At 39.0% G+C, this 24,871-nt stretch overlaps 1 protein-coding gene and 1 long non-coding RNA gene across 6 annotated transcripts in view; one reads left to right on the forward strand and one right to left on the reverse strand.

Moving 5' to 3' along the window:
- PTPRG (protein tyrosine phosphatase receptor type G) overlaps positions 1 to 24,871 on the forward strand; it is a 710,659-nt gene that overhangs the window by 681,219 nt on the left and 4,569 nt on the right. For all 4 annotated transcript variants that reach the window (XM_042979322.1, XM_042979323.1, XM_042979324.1 and 1 more), the window contains 8 exons: positions 1,035 to 1,207; positions 2,978 to 3,113; positions 3,685 to 3,831; positions 6,250 to 6,343; positions 7,234 to 7,310; positions 7,804 to 7,932; positions 11,094 to 11,240; positions 11,961 to 12,103. In XM_042979322.1, coding sequence (XP_042835256.1) covers positions 1,035 to 1,207; positions 2,978 to 3,113; positions 3,685 to 3,831; positions 6,250 to 6,343; positions 7,234 to 7,310; positions 7,804 to 7,932; positions 11,094 to 11,240; positions 11,961 to 12,103 — 1,046 coding nt within the window. The remainder of the gene's footprint in view (positions 1 to 1,034; positions 1,208 to 2,977; positions 3,114 to 3,684; positions 3,832 to 6,249; positions 6,344 to 7,233; positions 7,311 to 7,803; positions 7,933 to 11,093; positions 11,241 to 11,960; positions 12,104 to 24,871) is intronic.
- On the reverse strand, positions 457 to 9,351 carry LOC122236688. Of its 2 annotated transcripts, XR_006214883.1 has the most exons (6): positions 8,532 to 9,351; positions 6,937 to 7,266; positions 5,295 to 5,411; positions 3,647 to 3,813; positions 2,618 to 3,023; positions 457 to 730 (listed from the first exon to the last, which is right to left on the reverse strand). It is a non-coding gene; the product is annotated as an uncharacterized LOC122236688 (long non-coding RNA). The 2 variants fall into 2 exon arrangements; XR_006214882.1 differs by lacking the exon at positions 457 to 730 and having other exon boundaries at positions 2,483 to 3,023.

Raw genomic sequence — 24,871 nt, forward strand, 5'->3', positions numbered from 1 at the left:
AGAAGCATATAATAATCAAGTAGCATTGTATTTATCTGTGTTCTGATAGAGCTGTTACAAAGCCCATTTGTAAAAAGCCCATGGGAACCCTTCAGGTATTTAAGCATCGCCCACTTATTCTTATTTTGGAAGCAGCTTAGAGGGAGGAGGAAGTCAAATGGGAATGTTAGGTGTCTTGTGCAAAAGGAAAAAGTAGTAACTAAAAGTAAGAAAGAAATAGGAAAATGAGAGTTAACAGAGGATTTCAGAAATGAAAGTCATCAGGCCTTGGTAGTACAGGGCCGAACACCTAACATGCTCCAGCGTTGAGTAATGACCCCGAGTCATTCAAAAAAAAAAAAAAAAAAAGTGAACTTTTCAGAGAGGTATTTGTGGTAAGAAAAAAACATATAACAGCTAGTTACCCATTTGGGGAAATTTTTCATCCAAGTAGTTAAAATGAAAACAAAACCTACAAAAAGCTGAGCCACTTAAAGGAAAACTCTGAAAAATTCATTTATGAAAGTGACAGATAAATTTATTATTGCTTTGACTCTGGAGACTGACCATTATTTGGCACTTAGGATCTTCCCCACAGCTGGTGAAGAACGTAAAGCAAGGACCAGCACTTAGGTTCCTGAAGGTTCAACCTGGACAGCGGAGAAAGGATGGGAATCTGGGCCCACTGTCAGATGAAAGCAAAGGACCAAAGCCTTCTGGAGTTGGGGCAGGAAGTCAGAAAATGGAGGCCCTGTAGGCAAATTACAGTGTTTGAGATGGTTCTAAATCCAAAAAACTAGTGTCGAGTGTTCGTACCTGGTACAGTCTTAAGCCATACTCTCCCCCCGGAGAGGTCTGATATTTGCCATCCAGCTAGGTGGTAGCTCCATTTGTGGCCTGAGACAGCCACCAAGAGGAAAGTACCTCGTTCAGGAACAGTAGTTAAGGCAAATGAAATGGAAGGTCCCGTTTCCTATATCCTTACGTTATTTCCTTATACCAGAATGCCTACCCCCTGCTTAAAGACCTCTTTTTTTTTTTCACCTTTCTCGTAGGGTCAGAAGGGAAACCCCAAGGGTCGTCAAAATGAAAGGGTAGTGATCCAGTATCACTACACACAGTGGCCTGACATGGGAGTTCCTGAGTACGCCCTCCCGGTCTTGACCTTTGTGAGGAGGTCCTCAGCAGCCCGCACGCCGGAAATGGGCCCTGTGCTGGTGCACTGCAGGTGGGGCCAACATCCTTCTCTTTCTTGTGCCTGGGATTCGACATTGGAAGTGGGCAAAGTAGGGAAATGTGGACCTCACGGGCATGGACTACTGGGGCCCTGCTTTGTTGCTTCAGAAACGGAGTCTTGCTCTGTCACCCGGGACCAGTACAACCTGTTACAGTTATATAAAAATCACTATATATTCTCCACATGTTCAGAAATCATGTGCTATTTCTGAGGTTAAAACAAAATGTGCTCTTAGAGAATGAATCTCCAGTTTTATAACATCTACGATTAATAAAATCCCCATTGTTTATAGGGAATCTTTAAGCTGCTCCTATAATAAAAATCTGACCTTAAACACAAGTCCAGGGCTTTCTACACTAGAGAGTTTGAGATTTTGTATATGGCTTTTCTGTAGGGTTCCTCTAAATAATAAAATGTATTGTGATAGTAAAAAGGCTTTTTTTTTTTTTTTTTTAATGTTTATTTACTTATTTTGAGAGAGAAAGAGAGCACAACCAGAGGAAGGGCAGAGAGAAAGGGAGAGACAGAATCCCAACCAGGCTTTGTGCTGCCAGAGTGAAGCCCGACTTGGGGCTTGAACTCATGAACCATGAGGCCACGACCTGAGCCAAAACAACCGACTGAGCCACCCAGGCACCCCGAGCAGCGAAAATATTTTTTCACTTTTTATCTTTGGTATTCAAATAGTTGCTGCTTATTCTGCGAGTTAGAAAATGCCATGCAGCTAAGCATTTCTTCTGGGCTGTTGTTAATTAAATGCGCTCACAAAGCAAGTCCTTTGCAGATGTTGGAACCCATCTCCTGTTTAAAGCCCCGTGAAAACTACATTTTTCACTTAACCCATTGAGGAATCACTAAAACGGACGAAAGTCTGTCAAAGAGCTCGGGTATCAGTGGAGTTGTGGGAGACGGGGAACCCACGGTGGGGGCAGGGAGAGGCGGTTCTGTGATCCTCCTTAGTGTTGTTTTTCTAATAACAATTAGGAAGAGGCCACATTTTCCAGGTGTGCCATTCTGATTCTAGACCTGGGTAACTAAAGGAAGGCACCCCTTTAGGTAGGAACTTTCTAATACCGCGCAGACTAGGGAGGTGTGCAGAAAGGGGGCTTAATGAAAGGATAGTGGGTGGGGCGCCTGGGTGGCTCAGTGGGTTGAGTGTCTGACCTTCAAGCTCAGATCACGATCTCACGGTTTGTGAGTTCGGGCTCTGTGCTGACAGTTCCCAGCCTGAAGCCTGCTGTGGGTTCTGTGTCTCCCTCTCTCTGTGCCCTTCCCCCACTTGTGCTCTCTTCATCAAAAATAAGTGAACATTAAAAAAATGAGAAGATAATGGGTGCTTCCAGAATTACGGGGAGTTGGAAGAGCAGGCGTGAACTTAGATACCAAGGACATACTCCCTACCTAGGGCCTCAGCAGACACAGTTCTGGTGTGGGGACAGCTCTGCCGAGAGGGGCCACTCTCTGTCCCTCGCAGATCCCCGACTGAACATCCTTTGCTTGAGCTGCAAGTGAGGCTGAGAAAGCAAATACATAAGGCAACCTTTTTATAAACGCTGTCTCTTCTCCCCATCAAGACTCCTGAGGTGGGAAATGTCCTAATGTAGTTTTTGGATGCTGTCCACAATGAATAACTTGTGTCGACTCTACTAGGTTATCTAAACGGCAAGGTTATTTCTCCGCTCACTCAATATTTAGATGGTAACTTTTCCAGGTTACCGTTAACGAATGACCGTCCTAGTTGGGTGTCCTCATTTCTTCTAGCGCTGGTGTGGGCAGGACAGGCACCTACATTGTAATAGACAGCATGCTGCAACAGATAAAAGACAAAAGCACAGTTAACGTCCTTGGATTCCTGAAGCATATCAGGACACAGCGTAACTACCTCGTCCAGACTGAGGTAAGGGGCACCTTCAGGTGCTCTCATGAGATTTCTAGCACATGCCGTAACTGAAAGTTAAATGATTCCAAGGAGGCAAATTCCTCTCGTGGGGCTTGAAGGCATTTACAGGTTTGTATTGGAAGATGTCCTGACCATGATACTACTCATTGGCTCAGTTTCCCATTTCTGGGTGGAGCTCACGTGTGGATTTCTCAGGAACTACACCAGCACTCAGGAAGCAGACACAGCTGTATCTAGTGCTGTGTTTGATGTGGTGGGGAACTAAACATGCAGTCTGGCGTGAGAAGTAGAATGGTTCTAAAAGGTGATCATTAAACACATTTCTCTATTGCATGCTCTCTTGAACCTACTGTTTTGGGCCTAGTATGGAAAACACAGTCTTGACCCTAAAATAAATAATAAGGGATAAACCAGTAAGAAATGGAGCAGGCCACCTAGCGGTAAGTGCAGGAGGAATTTATAGGGAGGTCCCTGTTAGAAGAGTTGCTCTGAGGTCGATTGCCTGACGGATCGAGGCGGCTACCCCTTACCAGCTCTTCTCAGTGATGACATATACTGTCCCTTACAGGAGCAGTACATTTTCATCCACGATGCCTTGTTGGAAGCCATTCTAGGAAAGGAGACTGAAGTATCTTCGAATCAGCTGCATAGCTATGTTAACAGCATCCTCATACCAGGAGTAGGAGGAAAGACGCGGCTGGAAAAACAATTCAAGGTAGTGTTCCGAATAAATTTCTTGGGTTAAAAAAAAAAACAAACCAAGAAGTAAAGAAACATCTTCAATATGGGAGTCATGTCTTTTTTTCCATGAATGTATGGACCAAAAGGGACTATCATCTGTATTCTTCAAATGTAATAGGAAGGAAATAGTTTTGACCTGTGTATGAATTGTTGGTATCCAAGCAGACAGTGCAGTGCTAGATTTCCTTCTGAGCAACTTAGGATTTGATCTGAGTGTAAACATGAGCAGCCCTTGGCCACAAAGACCTAATACTCAGAGTCAATCACTCCAGGCCAAAAAATATCTTCTGTATTCTTTTTGAATTAATCTATCTTACCCTTATTAAGAATGGCTATTTGTTGGCACGCTGTCCCCAAAATAAAGCTATCTGAAAGACTATCAGATAATCCAGAAACTAAAAAAGTTACTAAGGAATACTAGAGAGAAGTTAGCTTTCCCCAAAGGATTATTCTTTTGCTTGGATAGAGGCGTGAAGTTTACAGGTAGGTAAAGTTTATATGGAATTGACTGAGGAAAAGGTGAAAAACCAGACTATTAGGACCTTAAAGTAATTAAGATCGTAAGACCTTTTATTCTAACTTTCAAACACTGTCCTTCCACATTCTTATATGTATGTCTCTCATTAGTCTTTTAAATTCCTTTTTTTGCATAATTCTATATGTAATTTCTCATTTTGTATCAAAATGGAAAGAATGAGGTGAATCTTTGCAATTTTAGTTTTCATGGTAAAACTTTCCATGGATTTGGGGTGCCTGGATGGCTCAGTTGGTTAAGTGTTCAACTCCTGATTTCAGCTCAGGTCATGATCTCACAGTTGGTGAGTTTGAGCCGCATATCAGGCTCTGCGCTGACAATGTGGAGCATGCTTGGGATTCTGTCTCCCTCTTTCTTTGCCCCCTTTCCCATTTGCTCTCTATCTCTGTCTACAGATAAATAAAAATAAACGTAAAAAAAAAAAAAAAAAAACTTTCCATAGATTCTGAAACCATCGTTTGAGATTGTCAAGCAGAGTAACCAGCAAAATTAATCTTACTTTTCATTCCATAACAATTTCAAATTTCTGGCTCTCCTTTTATAACATCCTAACTATTCTAAAAACCATTTGAGGTCATTAATAATGAAGACATAGTAGTAGCTCGTTTTCAATGTTTAAAATTAATTCTTAAAAAATTTAAGTGCCGGGGCACCTGGGTGGTTCAGTTGGTTAAGCCTCCCACTCCGGCTCAGGTCATGATATCATGGTTTATGGGTTCGAGCCCCACATTGGGCTCTGTGCCGACAGCTCAGAGGCTGGAGCCTGCTTCAGATTCTGTGTCTCCCTCTCTCTCTGCCCCTCCCCCACTCATGCTGTTTCTCTCTTCTTCCAAGATAAACCAACATCAAAAAAACATTTTTTTAATAAAAATAAATAAGTGCCAACATTTCTTAAATCCTACCTTTTCTATTCTGCAATATTTGTTTCCACATACTTTAAAAAAATTCATCAAAGAAATCTCTCCATTCCATTGGAAACCAAGTCATTGGTTCTTTTGTAAGCACTAATCACTTGAGAACTTAAGAACAAGAGAAAAAAAAACAAGTATCAGAAACTTGAAAACTACATCCAGGGCCCTTGACAATAGTCCTAAAGCATTTGGTGGAGGCCATTCCCATATGTTCCATTAAGATATATACCCCAGCCCTCCAAAAAAAAAGGGGATTGACAAAGTGTTCAACCAAGCTATATAAGAACAGGAAGAATAACCAAACTTCTGGGCTAAGTACTTAAAATGGCCTTAGAACAATGTTAGTTTAGTTCAACAGAAATGTACTGAGAACCTAGTGAGTTAGGTTCAAGAAACACAGTTAGCTCTTATGACCATATAGCAGTCTTTTCTAGTGTAGGCCCACCCAAATCTCATGTGCCTGTGAGAAATTACAGAGGGGAACTTCCAAAAATCAGTGACACTGTCAGCCAGAAAATCTACATTGATTCAGTAAACATCTGCTACCCACACAGAACCTGTTATCAGAAGCCTGTGGCCTGGTAGTAGAAATGAGACAGGTGTGCACATCACCAAGGGAATGGACAGAAGTAACCACTACTGAAACACAACAATGCATTCTTTGAGGTAGAAAAAATGTTTTTTTTCTTGAGTAATCTGATTATTGATGGACCTTTTTTGCCAGATCATCAAGCAAATGCTGTCAATTGTAATTTCTGTTTCATTGGTTTGTTGTTTTCCAGCTCTGCTGACATTCAAATGCTGTATAACACTGTATACATTTAAGGTGTAGAAAGGAATGACTGGATGTCTGCATTATATTATGAAATGATTGTCATGTTACGGTCAGTTAACATGTCCACAGTTACACCTTTGAATGAAGACTAAAGCGTTACTTTTCTTTCAGCTGGTCACGCAATGTAATGCGAAGTATGTGGAATGCTTTAGTGCTCAGAAAGAGTGTAACAAAGAAAAGAACAGAAACTCTTCGGTCGTGCCATGTAAGATCTTAAAATCCATTTGACTTGGTGGAATGTGTTAGTATTTTTTCATTGCATTTTATGTATTCTGTAAAGAGGCAGCTACTACCAAGGGGAAGAGTTCTGCCAGGAAAATTCAGGCACATCGATCAGACTAGCAGGGGCGGCTGTCAGTGCCAGCGAACGGCTGCCTCGGTGCCACGTGAAGTCTAGCTTCGGTTCACCTCGAAAGCCCAGAGTTGTGGGACTTCCACATCTTAACTAAAAAAATGAATAAAGCCATTATCACTGTGGCATGAATACTCCTAGAAAGCTTAAGGATCTCTGACTAATCCGTCCAACCGGAATACATTATTACGTTATCCTGGCTGTTGAGGTCAAGGCACTATGCAGACGGGGCCCTTTGTATCCATAGCTTGGGACACGGCAGAGGATACTATGTGTGTGCTAGAGACACAGGCGTGGCTGATCGCTGGAAAGATGATCTTTCCTTGACAAAGGCCACTGTTTTCTAAGCCCTTTACCAGGAGAAAGATACGGATAAGGCTGTGGCAAAACAGAAGTACAACGTGTGGGTATAATGGAAAGAATATCAAACCAGGGCTAAAAATTACCTGAAATCCTGTCATCTCTGCACAGAGTGTTCTTTTCATGCTGTGCTGTGAAAACCTCTCCCACAGTAAAATTTGATTCCTACGTTGCCTCTGCCCTCCTGGGACTGTGCAGCAAAATTCCATTGACATTCTCCTTAGCGGAGAACACTTGAGCTTAGTTAAAAATATAGGTAAGTTTTAACCTGAAAAGGGCTCCACGGGAATAGGTGACGCACCGAGTGAATCTCAGAAAGCACTATGCGTTCTGCGTGTATAATAAGGCAAACGTGGTGTTTTTGTTTTGTTTCCATACCATAGCCGAGCGTGCTCGAGTGGGTCTTGCACCATTGCCTGGAATGAAAGGAACAGATTACATTAATGCTTCTTATATCATGGTGAGAGTCAACAGTTAATTATAAATAAATTCAATTAAACTAAAAGGTGCTAAAGAGCAGATACCACCTATGTGGCTGATTTCACTTTTCAAATAATTTCTCGATGTGTAATATCAAAATTAGAGAGCTTTCTGTATCCGGAGACCTCTAACAAAAGACTCCTAGCCAGTGGGGGTACAAAAATACTTTAAGAGAAGTGTTCATTAAGGAATTAATTTTATTGTTAATTTCACCCATCTAGCGTTTGAATAAATGTTGAAATTGCCGTTAAGTAAAAACAGCAGGGGTAACTAGGAGGAAATTTATGTGGAGCGAAAAATATCTACACATGTTAGCATATACAGCTAAAAATTAGCCAAATGTACTGACTGCCTTTTTCAATTGTTTTCGTGTGGTCAAAACAATGCCGTCTTATTTCGTGAACATATTTTACTTACCCCCGCGTCAGAATAAAATGTTTGTAACTGCTGATTTTCCGTCTTCCTAACTGAAGGGCTATTATAGGAGCAATGAATTTATTATAACCCAGCATCCTCTGCCACATACTACGAAAGATTTCTGGCGAATGATTTGGGATCATAATGCACAGATCATTGTCATGCTGCCAGACAACCAGAGCTTGGTAAGCAAAGCACATCTGCTATATATTAATGAGCCTGTGAGGCCAGAAGCATAAATCATTTTGATACCTTAGCACAGGGCTACACTGTCTGTATGCGCTAGGGAGGGTATTGAGACTTCTCTTCTTGAAGTTGGAGCAAGTTCCTTTTGTAGTCTCACAGTTAAGTGTCGCCATCGGTTCCATTACTTGATTCTCTAATGCTGTACATGGCAGGGCCATGGAAGGTTTTGTAAAGCCTTTTTTTTTTTAGTAACATCATTAATATAGGATCTTAACCTCTGAGTTGCTATATGTCCCTTGGGAAAAATAAAATAGCATCTAACTCTGTAACTGTGTTTACACGTACTAACTTGTTTAGTCCTCTCTACCACTTTATGACACAGATACTATTATCATCTCATTTAACAGCGAAGAAAATCGAGGGAAGTAACTTGCCTAAAGGGCATACATGAATAATTGGAGGCAGGATTTAAACCGGAGTGACCTTTTAATCCTTTTCTATGATGTGGTGTGGGACAAATATCATAGCAAAGTTTTCCCAGTCCTTCCCCCAAAAATTCGTATCTAAAGTACTAATTATCATTATCTTTCCCCCATACCTTAGGCCAGGCAGATCCATTACAGGGAAGGAGATACAGAAAGGCTATTTTGTTCCAGTTTAAAGGTGCTTCTAAGACCTTGGCTGAGCTACAGCCCTTTTCTCCTCTATTTAGTTAGTCCTTCCCTGCTGTGGTCCCTAAGACCATATAAAAGAAGGGTTAACAAGTTTATCGAAATAAACTTAATGGCAGAATTCGTTGGGTCTTCAGAAGTTATGAGGACACGTAAGCCCACAAAACAAAAACGGAAATAAGAAACAATGAGGAGCTGCTTCGACAAGTATCAGATCAGTGAATTTTTTCGTTGAGAAAGAACAGCCTGTGATTGAACCCCTAGTCTTGACGACATGCATTTGACTGCGTGCCCAGTCAGTAGGAAGTTCACTTTGTCGCATTTTGCTCCAGTTTCAGAATACCAAGACTGCTTCTGTAGGAGAGAATGGCAACAAAATTGAGAATCTTCAACTCAAAACTGGAGTGTAAATTTTCAAATTAGCTGGCAATAGGGGTCTATTCTGTTTGGCGTGTGGAAATTGGAGGCATTTAGGGTTGTTAAAACGTTCATTTGTTGGATGAGTCAGTGTTTTGGTATTGTCACTTATCACAGGACAGTCACCAGAAGCCTCTACCCACGGGCTCGTTTGTATGGGGAGGCTGGACCAACAGAGTCCACGCGTGTCATGCAGACAGTGAGGACACAGGACTGCCCTGGAACAGGTCACCTCGGGCTGAGGGAGACCAGGCTAGAATCCTGAATGTCTGCCTTCTCAGCTCTGGGGTCGAAAGTCAGTGCACATTTTTCCTAAAAAATGTCTGCAGATTCTCTTTGTTTGCTTTATTTCTTACTGCTGTAATTTTACAAGACCATGATTCTGTGACTAGCCCAAAGTCACGGGTTCCTAGGTCAGAATGCACTGTTCTAGATATGCCTAGGCATCTTTGATCTACAAATGTATTTGTAAGCAAAATAACCATGAGACCAGAGGTCCTACTGAATTAAGAAGTAGCATGTATTTTTCATAGTATTTGAAGATGATCAGTTTCTCCCTAATTTGCTTTCTGTAGTCAGATGTTTTGGTGTGTGTGTGTGTGTTTGCTTATTAAAATCCCCTTGGCAGTCATTAGGCCAATTTGATAATTTACTATTCAAGTTAATTTCTTACAGGTACATAATGTTATTCCCACTTTTCAGATATGGAAATTAAGGCCCAGATTAATTTATTCAATCCTAAATCCTGTGTTTAATCTCTGCGCATTGGTTAAATTTATAGGCCTTGTCCATTATTACCTTACATCTTTAGTATCTGTTAGAAGGGTCTTAACTTCCATTTCCTTGGACAAAATGTATTAAAACCCCTGACAGTTACAGACTGTCTTTTGTATAGCCTAAACCCAATTGCTAATCTGTTTCCCCTTATGCTGAGCTTTAAAAATAAAAATGTACTTGGCAATAAGCTATATTGAAACTTGAAAGGGTGATAAGTCTTATTGGACTGTTGGCTCATTTCTGATGCAACAATGTAAGATTAAACAAAACCTTCTTTGTTTTGAACATTATTCAGAATTATTTCTGACTTCACTAGTAGTATCTAAGCATTTTCAGGCAAATGCCCATGGAAGTGTAGCTATTCCAGGCAAAGCAGAGTTTGCCATTTGGACTGATGAGAAAAAGAGGGATGGGGGGGTCAGGGGTCTTACCCTAATCGTTGTATTTCTCACAAAGACTCCCACCTCTACATCTCTTCACTTTGTCTTCGGCCTCTGCAGTTTTCAGGGATGGAATTCAAGTACAGAGCCTGAATATTTATTTTTAATGCTAAAATAGATGAACATTTAAAGCTTGCCTGACTCAAGGCTGAAAGCCTTTTTCTGTGTTAATCTCCTTTTGACACCTAACATGGTTAGATTAACTTTTCTTTGAAAAAGCACTTTGTACTTAGAACCAACATAAGCTTATTTATGCACAGCCTCTTTCCAGACAGGTTCTGTTGCTTACCATTTAGTAGCAAGTGTGATTTGAGACAACTTACAGGCTTCTCTGAGTCTTGATGTCCTTGTCTGTAAAGACAGATGATAAAAATCCCTCACCTCCCTAGTATATTGTAAAAATTAAGACCACGTTTATGAAATTCCTATGCAAAATGCTAATCAACTGTAGAAATGTTAAGCCACAGGAAGTAACAACTAGGATGTCTTCGTTGCTTAAGCAATTGTGAAATAATATATTAGCCCCAGTTGAGAGATATTCTGTAATACGTCATAGTAAACAAGACAGGATCCAAGTCGATTAATTTTAATATGTCCCCTCTAGGGGGAGCATTTTTGGTTGTTACAGTGATGTAGGGAGGCAAGTCTAGAATACAGTTATTATCAATTACAATTTACAGTGACCACTGAACTTGGGATGATTAGAGGGGGATATAATTCTATGTGCCCAAGTTAAAAGGTGACTCGGGAGGTATGGGAGATGACAGACAGGATACATGAATTTGCTAGAAAATTCAAAAACAAATGTTTGACAGCACTGCAGACGAATTTTTTCTTTGGGGGCGGTTCCCACAGGCAGAAGATGAGTTTGTATACTGGCCAAGTCGAGAAGAATCCATGAACTGTGAGGCCTTTACCGTCACCCTTATCAGCAAAGACAGACTTTGCCTCTCAAATGAAGAACAAATTATCATCCATGACTTTATCCTTGAAGCCACACAGGTAACCTAAAGCTGCCTTTCTCAGTCACAGCCCTACCTGGGCCCTGCATCATCCAAGTAATAACAGAGTAACTTACCACCTCAAGTCAGGCCCAGGCATTTGAGTATGACTTCATTATAAATACATACACTTCCCTTTTGCCTTCCTTCAAATATTTGCTTTTTCCAGCTGGGTAGATGAAATGTAACCGTTCCTCTGATTGAGCATGCATACAAATAGGTCTGTTGACCTAATTATAAAAACAATATACTAGAGCTCAGTATTTTCTTTGCCACCAGAAATGTAAACATTGCAATGTGTTGCAGATGATAAGGTTTTTTTTGTTGTTTTTTTAGTAAACAACATTTTGATGTATAACAACTGCCTTCTTATGGGGTGGATATGAAAGGACGAGGAGGATAAGTTATTATAACTTAAATGATGATTTAACCTCTCATTTTTTTCCTTTCAATTTATAGATAAGATAGAGTAGGATACAAAGTCTCATAATTTATTGGCACCTGCAATTTTATTGTCACCTGAAACAGAATTTTACTGTTTCACTAACATGACCTGGTCAATTTTTAATGGCAGGCAGGCCTCCCTAATATTTTTCTTCTTACCAGCCCCATTTTGGTTAATGGGGCATTCTTCAATTCTATCCTATCTCAGGAACAAGTTCTAGTCATTAGATTACAGATCTAATGGGCTGGGCTGTGACTTCTGTTGTATCGGTTACAGGATGACTATGTCCTAGAAGTTCGGCACTTCCAGTGTCCCAAATGGCCTAACCCAGATGCCCCCATCAGCAGTACTTTCGAACTTATCAATGTCATCAAGGAAGAGGCCTTAACAAGGGACGGCCCCACCATTGTTCATGATGAGTATGTATCTATTTCTTAATTTTAAAATTCAAACATGTTTCTTGTGGAATTGCTATGGGAGTAGAAAGGGAAAGACAGACTCTATCTGCTTGTGACCAGTCTGAGTTTTTTCCAGTGTCTACAGGAGCAGGTGGTAGAGCTGTTTGAGTTTTAATGTGTCCTACCCTTCCAAGGCTTCAGGTACTCCTGGAGTGTATGTTCTAGAAAGGTGAAAGCACTGTATCAGCCTACAAAAGTACACTTGAAAGCTTTCTGAGGTTTTATGTTTCAAAAACAATTTTAAATTATTATTTCCATTATTTAAACAATTATTTTTATATCCTACACTGAATTTCAGCAAACATTATTAGGAAAGAAGACTTTTAATTTTTTTAGAAGGATGTTTGTTTGTTTATTTTGAGAGAACACGCACACCCAAGTTGGGGGCAGGGGCGGGGCAGAGAATCCCAAGCAGGCTCCACACTGTCAGCCCAGAGCCCGACACTCAACCAGCTGAGCCACCCAGGTGCCCCTAGAAGAAAAATTTTTAAATATGGTTTCATTGATTAGGAGTGAGAAAGTTACTTATTAATGATAAATTTAGAGTTTACAGTCTGTTTGGAAGTTCAAAGAAAACAAATAATTCGTGCCTGGTGTCAAGTCTTCTGGGCATCCACATGGTATTCAAACCTAGATACTTTCCTTCTTACTAAAGTAGAAAGGATCATAGGTAAACTTTATGGTATATGAATATTTGGGGTCAAACGTAATGACTGGCATTGACCTGTAAATCACTTGTGTAATTCCAGATTGTTCAGAATCTCACAGACCTTTAGCTAATGTGGCACCAATCAGATATCTTCATTTCTGTTTTATTTCCAAGGTAGCTCCTTTCGTCAGCAGATTCTCAGTGCATCCATTACATTCATTAAATCAGCAGCCACTCTGGAAGCATAGATACTAAGCAATTTGAAAGTCAAGCTTATTGTTAAGTCTTTCAATTTTTTCTGCAACATGAAGTGACCACAGACTTCCAGTTTAGGTCAACACCTGTACCTCAAATCATGGTTCTCTCTTATTTGAAGAAAGCCATATTAATGGCTGCTTCCAAAGAGTTTTCTGGAGTTTGTTTTAGGAAATAATGACTGTTTCAAAGTAACTGGGCAGCCGTTACAGGTCTATGAAAATTTAGGGTATGCAGTTATAGAATAAAATTAAGGCTGCTTCTAGAGATTTTTTTCCCCCCACTAATCTGTATAGGCTTTTCAAATACATTTGGGGTTTGCCAGCTGCTATCAATTCAGCCTGAATTCTAATGTTGCTGCCCAGTTCTGTGATTTTGCTGTTATTTTGTATTCAAGTTGGTAATGGAGCTAAACTTACATTTCATGGGTAAGGGAAGAGGGAAAGAGAAAAAACAGCAACTTGGTATGTCATTTAAAAAGAACTGTTTGATTCTTTTGTCTAGATTCAGTTTGGGGATATATTGTCTTACTCAGTGATTTTTATTTTGTGCCTCATGCTGAATATGTCACCTCTGAAATTAATCAAATGTAGTTCGCAGGCCCACACAAGAAAAGAGTAAATTAATTCTGAACTAGATCAGCACATACCATGTAGGTGAGCTAGATTAAAAACCTCCTAAAGACATGTGTTCCTGTATCCACTCTTTAGGAGATAAGGGATTCCAGAGAAATTACTTTTCCACATTACTCAAGCAAATTTGAACTATTTAAACACCTGCTAGCAGTAATACAATCTTGTGAATACCAGTTACCTTTCAGTTTCCATCTTACCTACTTTTTGTGCCTCTTAGTATCCCTTCCTGGTGGCGGACAGACACCTCTAATTTAGCATGTCCAAGACCAAACTCATCCTCGCAGCCTGCCTCCAGCCACTGAGTTGTGCAAAGCAGAGCCCTTTTTGTGTGTCCCTTCACCTCCACATCCGACTGGCCACGAGTCTTACTGATGTCACCCATTCTTTCAGTACACTTTCCAAATTCCTTTGCAGTCTGGCCAAAGTTTACTCATGCAGCTGTCATCCTAGTCCTCAGTCAATTCCTTCCTGTAGACCACCTTGCCCCTGCAAATGCTACTTCCTTTGAGTGCTCTGTCAGTCAACAGACACTTCAGAAGTCATTCTCCTTGAAACTATTGGTGACTCATCCCAGTGGTCATCATTTATCTTTTAAAAATATTTATTTTGAGAGACAGCCAGGGGGGCGGGTGTTGGGAGTGCAGGGAGAGAGAGAATCCCAAGCAGGCTCATGTCAGCACAGAGCCCGATGCCGGGCTCAATCTCGGGAACAGGGAGATCCTGACCCGAGCCGAAATCAAGACTCAGACGCTTAACTGACCAAGCCACCCGGGCGCCCCTAGAGGTAATCATTTAAAATCACTGACAGACATCACATTCTTAGCTGTGCTGTTCTTGTGTATCACATCATGTTGTACCCACTTGTTCACGGGACTGTCACCCCCCCTACACTGCTGACACTGGCAGTAATATTTGTCCCAGTCTCTACAGAGTGAAGCTTAATGCCTGGCACATAGCAGGTTCCGTGCTTCAGATTATGATGACCTACAAATGAAGGATACATACATACAATATCCTTAATGTGAACCTTTCCCAGAGAGCCTTGTGCTTTGCGTTTTATCATCATCTTACCTGCTTCAAAATGTTTAAGTGAGCAGGCTTGGAGGCCCAAGTGTTTGCACTTAAGGCTAAGAGTTGAACTTCGAATGCACAAACTAGGTATTTATCTGGTCTTCACAGAGATCTCTTAACACCTACTCTCAGGGCTGTCAGCTGTGTTGTGAGGTGGATGAAGTTCCTAGAAAAATGATCTAAGGATAAAATTCCTCGCCCAAAAGTAAACTGATTGTATCTGAGCACAAGCACCACTTATAAAGGCAAACTGCTTTATTCACAGCATCCTGTATTCAAGATTCAGAGGCTGATGTGTAGCATTACTGTCAAAGTTTTTAAGCAGACTCTATGTTCCTTCCGACAGAAGAGGATTAGAACATAAGCACAGTTTTTACCATCTTGTGGGACAACAGATTAGACATTCACTCACAGAAAAAGTTTCTTGTGCAAATAGTTATTCACTCTGCATATAGCTCTATCGTCCTATTAGATACCATAGAAGGCTAATTTGATTAATAATTCTCAAAGAATGATCCAAGGACTGCTGGTTGGGAAGGAGGCCCTTCCGGGGAATTCAAAAAGTCAAAACCATTTTCATAATAATACAAAGATATCATTTGCTTTGTTCATTCTCACTCTGACAGCTTCTGTAACAGGTGCTTGCATGGTCTTGTGTTTTGACATTTTCTCAGTTCTAATTTTTCATACGATAAATAGAGGGGATATAGCCCAAATAAGCAAGAGCTCTTTGAGTATCACCAGTAATCTTCTAATTTGAACCTGAGATACTCCATAGGCGATGCATAAATCTATGGACTGCTTTCTATACCCACTGCTGCAAAGACCCCCAGAAATAATTCTGGTTTTCCTTTGAACCTTACCACTACCCCACTAAGAGGGTCATTTTGGGATCCCTTCTTCACATAAGAAAAAAATAGGTAGTGTGAAGCTAATGGCCTGCATACACATATATAGTTAGTGTCAGAGCCAGGACCAGCTACGTAATTTATGGAGCCCTATGGAAAAATTAAGAATTTCCAGATGAAAAGTTCGAAGTAATGGTCATAAAGTTGCTCACCAGACTTGAGAGAACAGTGGATGTACTCAGAACCTCAACAAAGAAAGAAAAAATACAAAGAAGAACCAATAACTGAAATGAGAAATACACTAGAAGAAATCAACAGCATGTCCACATACACTAACATTACTGGTATCGGGGTCCCACAAAGAGAACAGAGACAGAAAGGAGCAGAAAACTTCCCTAACCTGGGGACGGAAACACACATATCCCAGTCCCAGAAGCAGCCTCAAACAAGATGAATAAAGCAAGACACATAATAATAATAATAAAGATAAATCGAGGATTCTACAAGTATCAAGAGAGAAGCACTAGTTATTTACAAAGGAAAGCTCTCAGCTGATTTTTCATCAGAAACGTGCAAGCCAGAAGGAAGTGGCATGATATATTCAAAGTGTAGAAAGGAAAAAACCCATAACCAAGAATACTATACCCAGTTATCATTCACAGTTGAAGAAGAGAGACAGCATTTACCACACAAAAATTAAATGAGTTCATCACCACTAATCCAGCCTCAGAAGAAAATTAAAGACACCCCTTTGGAAAAGAAAAGGCTGTAAGTAAAAAATTATTAAAAAAAAAAAAATTCACTAGTAAAACCAACATAGTAAACATAGTAAATCAATATTAAAACTAAGTATAAAGATTAAAATACCAAAGCAGTAAAATCAATTATATCTAAAAAAAAAAATTGTCTATTTTGTGACTCCTTTAAGATGTACAATATGACATCATATATATATATATATATATATATGTACATATATATATATATATATATATATATATATAAAACGTGGAGAGGATAAGTCAAAGTGCAGTTTTTAGAATGTGTTCAAACTTTAAGCAACCATTAAAATACACTGCTATATATTTAGGATGTTATATATGAACCTTACAGAAACCACAAACCTAAAACCTATAATAGATATACAAAAGCGGAAAGAAATCAACACATAACACTAAACAAAGTCCTCAGTCACAAGGGAGAAGAGCAAGAGAAGAAAAGACATAGAATAACTACAAAAATAACCAGAAAACAATGAACAAAATGGCAGTTAAAGTACATACCTCTCAAGTAAGTGGTTTAAGTGCTCCAATCAAAAGACATAGATTAAATGGATAAAAAAACAAGACCCAGATGTTGCCTACAAAAGACTCCCTAAATAGATATACAGACTGAAAGCTGAAGGGATGGAAAAAGATATTCCACAGAAAAAAAAAAAAGCTGGGGTAGCAGTATTTATAGCAGACAAAATAGACTTTAAAATAAAGAATAGGGGTACCTGGGTGGCTCTGTCAGATAAGTGTCTGGCTCTTGACTTTGTTCAGTTCAGGTCATGATCTCAAGGTTTGGGAGATCAGGCTCTGCACTCAAGTGCATAGCTTGCTTGGTATTCTCTCTCTCCTTGTCTCTCTCTGCCCCTCCCCTGCTCATGTGCTCTGTTTCTCTCAAAAAAAAAAAAAACATTTTAACAAGATCAGGACATTACATATGGTAAAAGGATCCATCTAAGAAGAGGATACAACAACTGTAAATATCTATGCACCCAACATAGAAGCATCTAAAGGGGGAAATTGATGGTAAGAAAATAGCAGGGAATTTTAACACCCACTTATGTCAATGGATAGATCATCCAGATCGAAAATTAATAAGGAAACACTGGCCTTGAACAAGACATTAGACCAGATGGATTTAACAGATACATACAGAACATTCCATCCAAAACAGCATAATACACATTCTTTTCAAGTACAGATGGGACTATTCTCCAGGATCACATATTAGGCCATTAAGCAAATCTCCATAAATTTAAGAAGACTGAAATCACATCAAGCATTTTTTCTGACCATAATAGTATGAAACTAGAAATAAATTACAAGAAAACCTGGAAAAAATACAAATATATGGAGGATAAATAACATGCTATTAAACAACCAATGTCTCAATGAAGAAATCCAAGAGGAAATTAAAAAATACCTGGAGGCAAATGAACATGCAAAATCTTTTGAGATGTGGCAAAAGCAGTTCTAAGAAGGAAATGTATAGCAATACAGGCCTACCTCAAGAAATAAAACTCTCAAGCAGTCTATCCTTAGGAACCTAAAGGAGCTAGAAAAGGAAGAACAAACAGAGCCAAAACTTAGGAGAAGAAAAGAAATAAGATCAGAGTAGAAATAAATGTAGACTAAAAAAACCATGGAAAATATCAATGAAGGGGTGCCTGGATGGCTCAGTTGGCTAGGCATCCCACTCAGTTTCAGCTCAGGCCATGACCTCATGAGTTCATGGGTTTGAGGCCCCACAATGGACTCTGGGCTGGCAACACAGAGCCTGCTTGGGATTCTCGCTCTCACCTTCTCTCTCTGCCACTCTCATAATAAATAAATAAGCTTAAAAAAAAAAAAAAAAACATCGGGGCGCCTGGGTGGCGCAGTCAGTTAAGCGTCCAACTTCAGCCAGGTCACGATCTCGCGGTCCGTGAGTTCGAGCCCCGCGTCAGGCTCTGGGCTGATGGCTCGGAGCCTGGAGCCTGTTTCCGATTCTGTGTCTCCCTCTCTCTCTGCCCCTCCCCCGTTCATGCTCTGTCTCTCTCTGTCCCAAAAATAAATAAAAAACGTTGAAAAAAAAAAATTTAAAAAAAAAACATCAATGAAACCAAAACCTGGTTCTTTGAAAAGATAAACAAGACTAAGAAACTTTTAACCAGACTCCTCAAGAAAGAAAGCAGACTGAAATAACATTACAAATGAAAAAGAAGTTATAGCCAACACCAAGGAAATACAAAGGATAATGAGAGTGTACTATTAAAACTTCTAAGCCAACAAGTTAGACAAACCTAGAAGAAATGGAAAAAATAAATACGTGCAGCCACTATGTAAAACAGCGCCGAAGCTACTCAACAAAGTAAAAATAGAAATACCATATGATCAGTAATTCCATTTATGGGCATTTATCAGAAGAAAACAAAAACACTAATTGAAAAGGAGGCATGCACCCCTATGTTCACTGCAGTGTTATTTACAATAGTCATAATACATAAGAAATCTAAATGTCCATAAATAGATGAGTGGATACAGAAGATGTGATGTATGTATACAATAGAATATTACTCAGGCATTAAAAAAAAAAAGAGAGAAGTCACCTTTTACATCAACATGGGTAGAACTAGAAGGTATCGGGCTAAGTGCAGTAATCAGATAAAGACAAATACAAGTGATTTCACTTCTGTTCTTATTATTTAAGATTCCACATAGAAGTAAACTAAGATAAACAGAACTGGTGGTTGTCAGTAGTAGGGAGATGGGTGAAATAGGTGAAGGGGGTTAGTAAGTACAGACTTCCAGTTATAAATAAATCACAGAGATGACAAGTATAGCATAGGAAATATACTTAATAATGTAATAACTTGGGTCACTATCATGGTGAATAGTTCCTAACATATATACTTGTCAAATCATTGTTACACACCTGAAACTAATATGGTATATCAACTATACTTCAGTAAAAAAAAAGTTCCAGATGGCAACAGCACAGCATTAAACTAAGCGCAGGACTCTTGTGAGCAGGAGACCCGTCAGACCGTAGCCAGGAAGCTAGCCCTGACTGCAGTCAGATCCAGATCTATCTAATCCTGCTGGTTAGCACTGCCTCCCACTGGTTGTCACAGGAAGCACTCTGGCATTCATGTCCCTCAGTTCTCCAGACCATGTTTTCCTACTTTATTTTCTCATTCACTTCCAAAGTTTTAAAATTTTTTTAAGTACTATTTTAGAGAGAGATTGGGGGAGGGGACAGAGAGAATCTCAAGCAGTCTCCAGGCTCACTGAGGAACCCGGTATGGGGTTCAGTCCTACGACCCTGAGACCACAACCTGACCTGAAATCAAGAGTCGGACACTCAAGCAACTTAGCCACGCAGGCACTCCTCAAAGTGTTAATTTCTTAAAGTCCTGCGGAAGGCTTTCATGTTGCCTTGATTCCCCCGGACCGCTGCATATTCAAGCTTTAACTCTGTTTTCCTTTTTGCCCTAATGATTTCTACGGGAAACTTTAGTTTCTTCATAGTGACAGAGTTATAACTCTGGATCGCATTTTTGGTTATGATTTTTAAAACTTTTTTTTAATGCTTATTTGAGCAATAAAGTGATTGTTAAAACCTCTTAAAAGCGAAGGTACAATAATTATATGGAAGAGTAAAAAATATAATTAAGTGGGCAGAGGTATTATACACACTGACAATACAAGGAATCCCACTGTGGTTTAAAATGAATATAGAGCACTTACATTACTGTCCATCAGGAACTTCAAGGACTTCTATTTCTTCAAGGTATAGGCAAGGAAAGATGAAAACACATTTTGCTTTCTTCTTAGCTGCACTAAATAAACATTCCTCTCAATGGGGCCCTTTGAGAAAGGCAAACAGTGAATCTGTACACTACTCTTGTTTTATACATGTTATAAAATTACTAGTATCACTTTTTCACCAAGTTCTTATAGTCTGAAGGGCAAATCCATGAAACTCAATAAATATCCTCTAATTCTAATTCCTAATCTGAGAATGGCCTCTATTTTTTCAGTCTTTACCCTTTCACTATCGTGTTTGGTATGTAGAAAATATTTAAATGATCTGTGGATTTGATTAATTTGACTTAGTTTCTGGTCCTGTTTGAAATCTTACTGTGTAGGTGCTTCCTTTTAATTTAGGTGCTTATTTAAGAGTGGCTAAATCTAAGAAAGGCAATCCAAGGACAGGCGAGAGTACATCCACATAGAGTACACACTGTATAAGATACGTAATACAGGACTTTTCTATCTGAAAGGCTATGGAGAGCTTTAACAAAGAGATTGGTTTGGGGGACAGGGGGAGGTTGGGGAAAGGGTCCTGAGTCTAACAGTTTCACTAGAACATATTAAGCAAAGGTTAGATTTTTGTCCTACTGGAAAAAATAATAATTAGTACAGAGGATTAAAAAAAAAAAAAAAACGCTAGTCATGCTAAATAAGAAGGTAAACTGAGTACAATTTAGAATCTGAGGAAAGTTAACATAATGATCAAAGCAAGAAGAACAACAACAAAGTGTAAATCAGTTACTGGAGCAGTTACAATAGAACACATGCTCAGAGATCTAACAGAAGACTAGGACATTAACCAGAAACATGTATAATCAAACAGGGACAAATGAGAGAGTCCAAGATAGGGGAAAAACAAGAGACAGGCTAGTAGTAGTAGAATGGACAGAAGTGAAATCAAACTTAGTTATGGACTAGATAGGTGAGTTCTAACATACATCTCAGAAGTGATCCATGTTGACAAAAGAGATTAAAGAAATAACGGCTGAGATTTTCTAAGAACTTAAGTCTCATAAAACATACAGTTTTGGGAAATGGTGAAGAAAAAAGCAGGGAGGGCATAAGTTGCCATTGGGAAGAAAAGCATCTATCGTGTATCTGCAGTTACACTCAAAATATTTGGTAACTGTTCATTTGCTGAGGTGTGATAATGTTTATATATATATATTTTTTAATTTTATCTCTTATACTAAAATATTAATGAATAAAATACCTGGGATTTACTTCAAAGGATATGCGGGAGGAAGTAGATGTGAAACAAGATTGGCCATGAGCCAGTGACGGCTGTAATTGAGTAATGGCTACATCAAAGTTACAGTACTTTCCAGTGTTTGATGTTTTCTAATAACAAAAGGTTAAAATAGAAATACTTTAAAATAAACGCTTGAAATTGTTTATACCAATACATGTTTAAGTCTCAATAATAAGTATAATAAATGGTGTTTACTGAACATATTGTATATACTAGCTTCTATTATGAGCCATTAACATGTATCAGCTCAAACTAAAGTCGTCTGGCAAACTGTGAGGCCTTGGCCAGTTACGTCACTGGAACATACCTTGTTTCTTCAGCTTTGGAAGGGGAATAACAACAGTCATAGCACAGGATTATTGTGATGATTAAGTTGGTACACTTAATACCTGCAAGAGATCCTGGCACATAGTAAGAGCATAACACACCTTAATGATCACCAAGAACTGAATAAACAGACTAGTTCCCAAACTGTTAAGGCCCACCAAGTCCTCACTAGGCTATACTTAAACAGTAACAAACACAGGAGATTTAATGTAACCTTGATTTAAAAAAAAAAAAAAAAAAAGGATAACACCAGAATGGAAAAGTATAGGCCAATCTTACTTATTTGATTATGGGTACAAAAATCTAAATAAAATACTGTCAGAATCCAGTATGTTGGATTAAAAGAAATATGTATCATTAAAAGTAAGATCGTTTCATGTATCATGAAAAGGGTGTAGAGCTGGTTAAGTGTTACCACTGCTCTCTCAAGTGAATTCAGGGCATTATTAAAGGAATTGCTAAAAGAGTCAATAGGTGTTGGAAAGCACAGGATAAAATCACATTCACTCGTGATCTCCCTCCCCAAAAGAAAACACTCTTAGCAAACAAAGTCGCAAGTATCTTCTTTAACTTGATAAATGTTATTTATCAGAAGCCCACAGCAAACATCTTTATTTAACACGAAAAACTTAGGGGCTTTACCATGAAAGACAACAATATGAGACCCCCTTGCAGTGTTACAATGCACAACTACCGGGTCCTAGCCCATGCAATAAAAGCAAAAGATGTAAGAAATACAAAAGGTGAAAAGAGACAAAACTAACATTATTGGCAGATAAAGACGAAGCCAACTTCCTAGATAATCCACAAATTATTAGAACTTAAAAAGAGTTCTGCATGGCAGGATACAAGTTCACCATGTGAAAATCACTAATGTTCCTATGTATCAACTGAAACCAAACAAAAGATCATAAAAAGAGGCCATTCTTAGGAGTGACAGACTCTAAAAAGGCACCTAGAAATTACCCTAAAATGAAACTGGCAAAGACAATGAAGAAAACTGTAAAATGTAAATGATAACTACAAAAGACCTGAAAAAGGGAGAAAAGATACCATGTTCATGAACAGAAAAACTCAAAAAGAGGTTACTGTCCTCTAACCAATCTATGTATTGAGGGCAAACTAAGCAAAACCCCAGTAAAACTTTTTGTGTTCCTTGAGCATTCAGTTTCAAGACTAATATGAAACAGGACGGGAAGGAATCAAGGAGTAGAGGTATTTGGAAATGAGTGTACAAGTAAAAATGAAAATACAGATGTTTGAAGCACAAAAAAACCATGAAACAATGAATGTAGAGACAGCCAAGACTACAGGAACTTGCTCTTTCGGATGTCAGAACATTAAAAATCTATAGGAATTAAATGTAGGGAAATACAAAAAATAGATTAAAGGGCCAAACAGATTTCAGAAACTATATGACAATTTAGTATTTGATACAAAGGAAACGCAATGAGAAAAGAGGAGACTATCCAATAAAAAAAAAAAAGTCACCCATTAGAAAAATAAGTAAAATCAGACCGTAACCTTATACCAAAATAGGATTCAGATGAAATATACAATGAAATGTAAAAAATAAAAATAGAAAAAATGTAGGAGAATGTTTTTAAAGTGCTGGGTTAGAAAAAGCATTCTCAAGATTCCAAAAAAGCCAAAAATGAAAGATGAAGCCATTTGATTATGTGTAACAAAAGTACCTACAAACAATGTTAAGGGAAACTGAGACACTGGAAGAAATATTTACAACCTATGCTACAAATAAAAGAGAGCTAAGAGAAATGGCCAAAGTATATTAACACACAATTTCAGAAGAGGAAACACAGGCCATAAACACAAAAGATTCTCAAACTTCCTGGTAATCAAGAAAATGCAAATTAAACTAACATTAGGATACAGTTTTTCACCCATCAGATTAGGAGAAGCTTTTCAACTTTAAAATGACGAGAAGATGGGGGCGCCTGGGTAGCTCAGTCAGTTAAGCATCCAACTCTCTATTTCAGCTCAGGTCATGATCTCACAGTTCGTTGAGTTCAAGCCCCATGTCAGATTCTGTGTCGACGGCGTGGAGCCTGCTTGGGATTCTCTCTCTCTCCCTCTCCCCCATCCCCTCTTCACTCTCTCGATCTCAAAAAAAATAAACTTGAAAAAAATTCAAATAAAATGATGTCAGAGAAACAAGTGTTCTCATGCTGGGAGGGGGATAAACCGGTAACAACCACTAGGAGAGAAACATTGCAGTATCTTTAAAACTACAAATGGGCATACCTGTGAGCCAATTTTTCTACTCATGGTAATTCCACTGGTATGCCCAAAATACGAACCATGTAAATGCCCACCTACAGGGAAGCCAGTGAGTCCAGTATGCATACAGCACGGAAGTAATGAACCAGACTGAAATGTACCAACAAACTGGACTCTGGGCGACTGGACCTAAATGTAGAACAGTTTTTACCTCTAGCTAGCTGACCTCTACAGTTGGGAGCTTTGGTCTTATTTGTATTAAAGATGTAAAACATCTGCAATGTTTCAATTTCATATAACGATAAACTCAGAAACTGCACATAAACTGCACTATAAACTGCACATTTAATAGTTTTTAATAGAACAGTGGGCACAAGCCATATAAGTATGCAAGCCATATAAATTCTAGTTTCATTTCTACCAGCATCATCACCTGGAACAATTCATTCAATCCCTGTGTTTTCTTAACACTAATGTGCCACCAGAGGTTCCTGGAAAAAAATGGGATTTCCATTCTAAATGTGTGTGTGTGTGTGTGTGTGTGTGTGTGTGTGTGTGTGTGTGTGTGAGTGAGAGAGAGAGAGAGAGAGAGAGAGAGAGAGAGACTGTGTGTGTCAAAAACAACCATATTTTTCCAAGACTTTTATCAGAGGTACTCTAACTGGCAAAATTCCAATTCAGTGCCAAAAACAATGACCTAATGTGAAATTCATTTTGAAACTTTTCTGACTGCATTTTGAGCCACACATTTCAAGTCACGTTTTCTAAGTTTGATTTAGCTGGGGTTTTTTTTGGGGGGGGGGGGGGGGAATTTTTTTTTTTTTTTTCAGATCCTTTCCCTACCTCTGCACATCCAGAAGCTTGTACTTAGGGTTCTCATATTTTTCCC

This window comes from Panthera tigris, chromosome A2, assembly GCF_018350195.1.
Source record: "Panthera tigris isolate Pti1 chromosome A2, P.tigris_Pti1_mat1.1, whole genome shotgun sequence".
Lineage (NCBI taxonomy): Eukaryota > Metazoa > Chordata > Mammalia > Carnivora > Felidae > Panthera > Panthera tigris.